General features: G+C 41.9%; 1 protein-coding gene across 1 annotated transcript; it reads right to left on the reverse strand.

Annotated features, from left to right (window-relative positions):
- Window positions 1-542: 542 nt before the first annotated feature.
- Window positions 543-8,612, reverse strand: mocos (molybdenum cofactor sulfurase). The gene is made up of 15 exons (XM_074646783.1): window positions 8,230-8,612; window positions 8,064-8,153; window positions 7,912-7,978; window positions 7,181-7,819; window positions 6,987-7,063; window positions 6,688-6,887; window positions 6,475-6,591; window positions 6,031-6,393; window positions 5,771-5,933; window positions 5,571-5,658; window positions 5,058-5,182; window positions 1,490-1,586; window positions 1,204-1,345; window positions 1,008-1,112; window positions 543-895 (listed from the first exon to the last, which is right to left on the reverse strand). The coding sequence occupies exons 1-15, from the start codon at window positions 8,339-8,341 to the stop codon at window positions 791-793; spliced, it is 2,490 nt and encodes an 829-aa protein (XP_074502884.1). The 5' UTR covers window positions 8,342-8,612; the 3' UTR covers window positions 543-790.
- Between the last annotated feature and the right edge of the window lie 893 nt (window positions 8,613-9,505).

Below are 9,505 nucleotides of genomic sequence, written 5' to 3' on the forward strand. Positions count from 1 at the left end.
TTTGGAATTCTCTGAACGATTCTGGACCCTATCCAATCTGTCCATACATTTATACATGTAATTTCTATGCACCATGCAATTTGACATGTTGGCAGACATGGTACAAGCAGTACAAAACATTGAGACACACACACACTCATACCGCTCTCCATAAGTACACCATAGGTGAGCAATATACAGGGACAATTTTACTGCCAAACCTTGATAGAAAGCATGTCACTCTGAGCACATCATTTCTGGTGGCCAAGATATTATTACATTATATTATAAAACATCTGATGTCCTAGTCCGCATCACATCGAGAGCATATATTGAACATTGAGCGTCTGGTAGATTTTTTCCATTACAAGGAGCAATATATTTTAAATTTGTGGCAGCGGTGGTGTGTTTGGAATAAATAGCAATATACATAATCCTCCATGGGAATAAACAGAGGAAGAACTGTCTGGGAGGTTAACATGAGTAGCGATTATTGCATCAAGCCTGACATGTTTTGGCTCAAAATAACAGTTATACATTCAAATTATAATTTTGTCATGCAATTAATATTTCACATCCACTTTATTGCACACATTTTAAAAACATAATCATTGGGAGTGAAAAATACCATCATTTCTCATCAACACAGACTTGGATAGAATAAAATCTGATGGTATGAAATGGACACTTGAGAGGACAAAAGCCACTGGGGCTACACAGACAATTAAAAGAGAAGCTTCTATAGAAACTCCCCACAGTGTTTGACAGGTGATCTTTATGTCACCACAATAAATAAAGAGGATGATGAAGATCAAGAGCTGTGTGGCTCTGGCTGTATCAGGGAACCAGCAGAGAGGACACTGGGTTTAGTGGAGCCCTCTGGTAGCTGATGGGTCAGGTACACACCAAAAGTGACCTAACATAAAATAACAGGCAAAATGATTTATCCTTTCATGCACATGCACTTCACTGCCATAACACACATAAATAGCATCTACATGAACAAGCACTACTTGTTTTTGACTGACCTTCCCATTGCGGTAGGTCGACAGAGCCATTAGCGGCTCTTTTGTTTTAGTCCCAGTCTCCTGGTCTACTCCAATCATCTGGCACCGTCCACACTGACCTGCGACCTTTTTTGGTTAATCACACAGAGAGGACGTTCATTTTTGAGAGATCCGCTTTTAATGCATTGAAGATTTTTCATCATGCATCTCAGCTCACCACGAATCGAGTGTTGCCAATAATCAAGTGTGGCCAATTATCCTCCTCAAATGGTTCTTCTCCAGCGATGACTAAATTGGCTCGGAAGCGGCTAATGACATTCTGTGTGTCAAGGAGCTGATCGCCCTCGGAGTCGTCCTGCCTGAGAAAGGGAATGTGGAAATTGCACGTTATTTTGCAGCCTAAATTATCCACTGTAATGTAAATGCACAGGCGTCGACGGATCCTGATGTTTTTTTTCCTCTGGAGCATTGCGTATTTTGAATAACACATCATGTGTTCAAACCTGCTGCTCATTAGTTTCTGAATGAGCTCCACACTGGCACGGTTGATCATGAGATACTGAGCCTCATTCACCAGGGAGAGGGATGTGGAGGTGGCAGCTAGAAGGGAAAAGACTTTATATTACCCTGGTGAATTGTTCAATTTGAGCAAAACAGTCTGATCTCTGGTTTGTGCTGTCTGCATCCTCACACAGCCTGAAACTGCTGTCATACAGAGGGTGACAAATGTGAGTGAACTTGTCAACATTATTCAAAATGTTCACTCACAATTCAACATGGATGAATTAGGGGTGGGTGATATGGATTAAAATATTCTATCACTTGTGTTTATAATTTTATACAGCAATATCAATCTCAACTTTTAAACCAACAAGAAGTCCTTGAAATGCTCTGGAAAAATGTAAATTTGAACATCTACAATTCAATGAAGACCGGCCAAATTCCATCTGCTGAGAGAGATTGTGAGATACGATCAAAAGCTCCAGAACAGCTACTAAATGGACCGTGTGATAAGATTGTTTTGTAAAAACAGCAATATATATTGTGATAGAAGAAATTAATACATAAAATAGCCAGATGGGAATTGGCTCATCCAGTGAATGGAACAACAAAAGAACCACTAAGATAATTCATCATATTGATGCTGTGAATTCAATAATGCGGCTCACTGATGCAACGTTGCCAGCAAAAGCCTAATACAGTTATAGATATTAAAGGAGCACTATATTTGGTGTATTTGTCATGAGTACCGCTACTCAGACTGTGAAAATAGTTGCATAATGTCTTGTGGAGGGAACTTTCTAACGCCTGAGAAAATAATCTTGATGTGTCATCAGCGTTACCTCGGCTTACCTCAGTCTACAAATATTTAACAGAAAGCCTGCATAAAAAACGATGACAGATATGTGCGTTTACCAGGTCAGGTAGGGTCAGATGAAAAGATATATCAGTTGCATTATGGAAAAGGTAGGAGCCAGCATTTTTGGAGTTTGACTAATACCAGGGACTAAAAGTCAGGATATTTCGTCAGACTCGTGCGAGACAGATACATGAATCTCCACCGCACATAGTACCCTAAATCTATAGTAGGCCAATGTAGGCCTATAGCTACATGCTGCAAAGTGACTCTACTACTCTACCACGAAAATCTGACTCCACTCGACCATATAATATGCAGGTTGTGCAACGAACTGGCAACCCAGGGTTTCCGCCAGGGTATTGCAAGGCTGGTGGCCCGCCGGGCCTAAATTGACTCCCCGCCGGGCCTAAGCATCGGGGAATTATGTATTTTTAAACTACAATGTGTTATACAAGTAGCACACTCCTTTAAGGAATAACTCTAAGGTTGTGTGCTAAACGTTAGCGAGTGTTGGTGTGCGGTACAGACAGAGAGAAAGAGCGAGGGAAATGTGTGTGTGACGGACATATACCGGAGTATGAAGAGTATAGCTGTGAGCGAAGCAGTGCAGTGTGTGTACAGTTTAGGCTGTGGGGGAAGAAATGCTACAACTCCTCAAGACACAAGCCAAGTTCCCGTGTCTTGCTCGCCACAGTCTGTTTACTGAAGGGTTTTGCCCCGAAGTAAGTGACAAGTTCGGCTCAGGCTCGCTTAAGGTGGGCTGCGCTATTATCATTATGACAAGCTGCTCCTCCGAGTTTTGTCAACACCATCCCCTCAGCGACCGCCGGTTTTAACAAGTTTTCTGTCAGAAATCCTGCAACCATTTGTTGTGAAGTGAATGCAATGGTACGGAGGAGGGACAGTGCGACATCTAGTTGCTGAATGTTATCAATGTTATTAATAGAACCTTTAAAAAAAAGACAAAATCTGTGCAGCAGAGGCAGAAATATCAAAATCTTTAGTCCTTTGTTTGAGTCAGGCTCCAAAGACTCTTGAGCCCACACTTCCCATAATGCATCTGGATAGTATCTCGTTGTTAGATCCTCCCTGGCTGGTAATACCACGTCTTTCAAATTCCTCATTGGCAGGTTGTAACGCAGGCTTTCAGTTGGAAATTTGTCTCTAAGCCCAAGCTTAGACGACATCAGGGTGATTTTCCCAGACTTGACAGAGCTCCTTCACAGGCTGAGCACTACTAAACTGAACTGGATGTATAAAACTGATGAAGTACTGGTATAACAACTCCCTACTGTTTGACGGTATCAGTGCCTCCACAGCCCTATCTGAACTCAAGCACCACTTCATAGTCATCACCTGTCATGTTCCAAATATATTCATCTGAATAAGAAATACAATCATTTACATATCAGTGTTTCCCAAACTTTTTTCCTGGGGATCCACCTTTTAAAAATGGCAAACCATCGCGACCCAATTCACAATAGGCCTTAACTATAAACTGTGAGAAGAGCGAATTTGTGCATAAATGAACGTTCCTGACCATTTTTAGTGCCATTTCCGCTTCACATTGTACTATCTTGAATTGGTAAATCAGCCATTTTGAAGAGATATACGTTTGATAAATCACAACTTTGTTTTATGCATGTGTTATTGAAAACATATACACATGTTAAATACTTTATAAATAAGCCCATATAAATAAATTTAGGCAGAGTTAACTGGCCTTTGTGTTTTTCCTCCCATCAGTGAAACAAACAGAATGTACGCTAGCCTTTTCATATTGTTATAAGTAGGCTAAAATTATCAGAACAATACGAACATTCAGGCTCCATCATGTGTCTCGAAGGTGTACAGCAGATATAATTATTAAATAAAAGACTATAGAAGAAATTCAGAAAAATTATTTGGCGACACTAATAAAAACCCTTGCCGCCCATAGACTGTATATAAGAGGTGGACGTAGTCACCGTGACGTCACCCATTGGTATAGGGACTGCCGTTTTGAAGCCTCGATTTCGGCATTTTGGCTGTCGCCATCTTGTCTTTTTGCAACCAAAAGTGACACGAGAAGGTGCAACCGAATGCTGATTATTGATTTTTAGGTGATCAAATTTTACAATCAACTAACTGAAAACACGCTGTGAAAGAGTCAAAGTTGTAAGACGAAAACATGGACAACTCCCGGACTGGACAACGCCGTGGTAGCAACCTGTCAATCATAAGGTAGCCACACCCTAAAGCATACCTTGCTTTATGGTCTATTTGACTCTAAATGGGACCATAATTTACTAAATGAACATCATGCTGTATTGAAGAAGACTTGAAACTAGCGATTGAGACCATAAACTCATGTTTACAATGTTTACTGAGGTAATAAATCAAGTGAGAAGTTGGCTCATTTTCTCATAGACTTCTATACAATCAGACTTCTTTTTGCAACCAGAGGAGTATATTATTACATCGCCTAACCTCAGCCTGAATGTCATAATGTCTTTTACATAATAAACTGATGCTTTTAACAGAGTAACTTGCAAAAGCAGAAAGAGATGAGATTTCTGAATTGCAAGAGACCAGCTGAAAGGAATGCAAGGTCACGGCCACAACCAGGTATTTTTAGCAGGATATGTGACCTTGGATTGCTCACATACAGTATTACAGATAAATCCAGGGTAGAGAAATAAGAGTAAGAAATAAAATGCTCATATAGGTACCTCCTCTAGGCCTCTTCTTCATGTCTCGGGTAAAGTCTGGACTTTGTCTTATCAGGCGGCATGGCTGTCCAAGGAAGTCTGAAAGCCACGATGCAGCCTCATCCCCACAGTCGACAGTCTCCACCCTGGGAGAAGGAGGAGGATTAGGTTGTGGAGGCCCTGAGGGAAATCTACAGAGTTTGATACTCCTTACTATTCGATGCCACATCTACAGTAATCCAAGAATCAGTGGATGTATACATTTTTAAAAATTTTTTTTTAAACTTGTCATGTGTGTATCTGTGCAGATCAATATCATCTCTTGCTCATTGTTTGTTTTTCCTGTAAATAACAGGGATTTCATATGAGAGCAGGAGACCTTATAATGCCATCCACTGTAGAAAGGTAGCGTCAACAACAATGGCGTGAGAGAACACACTGATGTGAGTGGAAAAAAAAATATGGAACAAATGACATGTGTCACCGTATTTCCTGCAGCTGCTGCTTTCAGGTGTTTTGACGTCGCCAGCTCACCTGTCACCACAAACTTTACTTTGACACACACGATAGCTCGTGTGCGTTTGAGCGTTGTTTTCCAGGGGAACCGAAATGGTATCCATCCCTGCAGGGCGGCGGGAAAAACATATAAATCCTCTAACAAAGAGAATTTATAGCAGAAAATCTGAAATAACTTTTGGGTAAGCAGTGTGTTTTATTTTCAGTGAGCCGCTGACCTGACGCCTGCAGGAGCAAGTTGTTTGAGGGGAGGTGGACTTGTGGGCGAATGAGGCATAAACGCGTCTCTCTCTTCTGGCTCAGGCACACGCCGTTTCCATTCACCACCATCCAGCTTCTGTCATACAGTAAACCCAGCGGTCCCACCGGCCAGTCGTGGACCTGCATGAAGAACAGCACAGCAGAGCCAGGGAAAGAAACAGGACAGTCAGGGACAGGAAGAAAGTGAAATAAAGAAACATTTGTGTTATTCTCAAACCTCATAGGCTCCACATGATTTAATGGGATATATGTAGATGTTGGTCAGAGTATAAGCCGAGTCTCTGTGTCCAAATCCCCTCAGTGACACTTCTGTAGGCTTCTCCTTCTCATCTACTTTACATATTTCTCCATTAGCGATTGGAGGATCTTTGTTTACGCCTTGGGAAGCTGCTGTGGCTGTTTTCAGCTTCTCTAGTCTCACTCGGTCCACTGTGACTGGTTTCTCTACGAAGCACTCGGCAACAAAGTTCAGGAACTTTTGACAGTCTTCAAATGTCGACATGTAGCCAAAGGACACGCGCACGGATCCGGTCGGCTGGCCGTCCACCAGGTCGATGCTGTCTCCGCAGACGTGGCCGGCCTAGAGGAGAAAAAGATGTTATATTCTACCTACACATGCCCTCAACAGACTGACATTTTTTTCCTATTCCTCTCTCCTAACCTGCAGGTTTCTCCTCGTCTGCTGATTGGAGATCCCGAGGAAGGATTGACAGGCCCCGGTGTTGCAGAAGCAACCTGTACGCACATGGATATTGTACAGACTGGCCATTCTGTCCACCTGACAGCAGAAGAGGAACTGTGTTAATATTCACCAGCACTGCCTACGCATAAACAAACAGTAATTAGTTGGGAAATAGAAAGAAATCCTATTTACCTGAGAATACCCAATTATCTGTCCACGAGAATCCTTGAGGTTGAAGTTTAGGATTGCGCCCTGTGTGCTTGGACTCTCAAACTGGCCTTCGGTGTATATCTGAGCCACTAGTCGCCCGTTGCCATGGCAAAGACTTGACAGCAGCATGTAAGTGTAGCGTGCCAAGCCATATGTGTGCTGCTGAATGTTGTGCATGCCCCCTGAAGGCAGAAAGGGTTGACATTGAAGCAGATCATGAATAACTTGCATATATGTATTATGATTCTGCTAATGTTTTTTCTATTATTCTGTTACAGTACCTGTGATCCTGTACAGAGCTTCAAAACCGTGATTTAAAGCAATGATGTCTAAGAAAGACACAGTCCCATCTTCAAATCTGTGTCAGGGAGAGAGAAAACACTGCATTTTTAGAATAAGGATGCAGCAGCTGCAGAAACAACGGAGAGCTTTCAGAGTGTATACAGGATTTGACAGGGCTTGTACAGTGCTTTACCGGTCAGAAATGTTTGCCGCCTGCACATAATAATCTTCTCCAGAAAGGTAAGCTGCTGCTGTGCCTCCTCCGAAATAAGTCTTTTTTAGTATGCCTGCTGCGTCGTTGCGGACAAGAAGGGCCCCCAGACCTGTGGGGAAACCAAACATCTTATAGAAGGAGATGGGGATGAAATCAGCGGGGCACTCCTGTAGGTTCAGAGGGGAGCAGCTGACATGAGAGGCCGCGTCGAGCAGCACAAACCAGCGGCCTTGGTGGTCACACGCTGGGTAGAGGTGTCTCGCCTGGATGCCTCTCACGTGGCTAAGGGGATACTTCCTCCCAGAGAAGTTGCTCTGCGCTGGGTAGCAGAAGAGGTGCGGCGTCTGGCAAGTAGCATCTTCACCCTTCATCTTCGCTCTGCTTTCCACTTCCTGCGGGGAGACGGGTAGGGCAGCTACCTTTAGGCCAGAAGTCAGTCCTCTCATGCCAACTACAGAGGTATGGCTGTCAGTGAGATAGCAGAAGTGACTCCCCGCCTCACTCTCAGTCTGTGCCCTCCAGGGAAAGCTCTCAGCCACTAATTTGAGTGCGGCTGTACAACCAGAAGTGAAAATCACACAGTACTCCTCGGGGGTGGCGTTAAAATGCTGCAATACCCTGTAAGAAAATGTTCTGTTTTTTAACTTATTTCATGCAGGAAAAAGCACCATTCAGTGGGAGTCACAGAGGGGCTGTTATAAATGCTTTACCTGTATCTGACCCTCTCCACTGTGTCATGTGTCAGTCTGCTGCTGGGGTTATGGCTGTGAGGGTTTCCTATTGGGACGCATAACAATATAAAGCTTTTAGTTTTATGGCTAAATAAAGGAGTAAACACTTTTTTTTATGTGATTTCTCTCACCATACACATTCCTTGAAATGTCCTGGAAGTAGTCCCTGACCAGAGACTCTGGGTACAGAGTAGTTGCTGCATGATCCAGATATGTTATTCCTGTTTACAATATAAGAGGCACAGTCTGTAAGCAGGTCAACTAGTCTGTTACAACTCATGTCATGACTGATTTTACCTTTAATCCGTTTGAACTCCTGCTCAATCACTTCTTGTAAGTTCCCCCCATAACCGTAGTGACTCCACAGCTGCGTGTAAGTGTCAAAAGTGCAAAGTTTTTGGAAATCCATGGACACTGTGCGCTGCAGACAGAGACAGACAGCTACAGAGCAGCAGACCGGGCTGCTGTAGTTTCAACAAACAAGACTACTTCTATACTCATTGACATGTTTCAGTCCGGAGAGCAGCTCCTCCCTCTGTAATCCTCCTGTACACTGTCTCAAGGCTATTCACTGATAGTATATGCCATGTTGACATATGATAAGCTACAGTTACTAACTCTGACAAAGTTGACTTTTTGTGGAAGTGGACACTGAGCTTAGAAATCATTGGGCAATAATCGAAACTCAGTTGTGGGTCATAATAAGTGTTTAGCAATCATGTGACAAACTATCTCCTCCCACTTGGACTTGGAAATATTAACAGTTAACTGGCCAGAAGAAACACATCTATGAAAAGAGCAAAACTTTCAAACTGTTAGTAAGATTACTGTTTATTTCATTTCATTTTTTTATCTGTTCAAAATGCACCTTAAAAGGAGATTTGTCAAGTATTTAATACTCTTATCAACATGGGAGTGGACAAATATGCTTGCTGCTTTATGTAAATGCATGTATATATTTATTATTGAAAAAATCAATTAACAACACAAAACAATGACAAATATTGTAGTACAGGTACTGCATTTAGCATAAAAAATATGCTAAAATCAAAACAGGGCAAACACAAACCGAACAGGCAACAACAGCTGTCAGTGTGTCAGTGTGCTGACTTGACCCAAAACTGCATGTGATTAGGCTAATATGAAAATATGCATTATTTTACATAGGCATGCACAATAGGAAAAATGGATAATGGGAGAGTCAGGGACAAGTTTCAGTTTGTTTTGCAAAATGTTTGAAAAGACGAAGTATCTAATATGTTTGTTCCAATATGTAATATGGTAGCTACGTACACAGGTAGGTAAAGGATGCTGCAGGATTTCAACCGATAAGTAAAGCATGAAAAATGTTTCTTTAGATCAACTTCTTTATTTAACTTCTTAAACTTTAACTTGAACTTATTCAACTTCTTTAACACAAAGACAATATAATCCATACACAGAAAAAAGATATTTCATATTTGCTATATTCCATATTTTGGGATATTTTTCTCCTTAATAGAAAAAGGCCCTGGCTGATGTATACATTTTGGACATATGCATGAATATTAGAAAAAAACATTGAAATATATGT

The sequence above is a fragment of the Sebastes fasciatus genome, chromosome 9 (assembly GCF_043250625.1).
Source record: "Sebastes fasciatus isolate fSebFas1 chromosome 9, fSebFas1.pri, whole genome shotgun sequence".
Classification (NCBI taxonomy): domain Eukaryota; kingdom Metazoa; phylum Chordata; class Actinopteri; order Perciformes; family Sebastidae; genus Sebastes; species Sebastes fasciatus.

Bases quoted from the DNA above. Each gene is read 5' to 3' on its own strand.
- mocos (XM_074646783.1), bottom strand. From the start codon at position 8,341: ATGGATTTCCAAAAACTTTGCACTTTTGACACTTACACGCAGCTGTGG. The intron at 7,820-7,911 runs GTAAAGCATTTA...ATTTTCTTACAG, and splicing joins GTGGAGAGGGTCAGATACAG to GGTATTGCAGCATTTTAACG. The intron at 6,394-6,474 runs GTTAGGAGAGAG...TTTCTCCTCTAG, and splicing joins AGACGAGGAGAAACCTGCAG to GCCGGCCACGTCTGCGGAGA.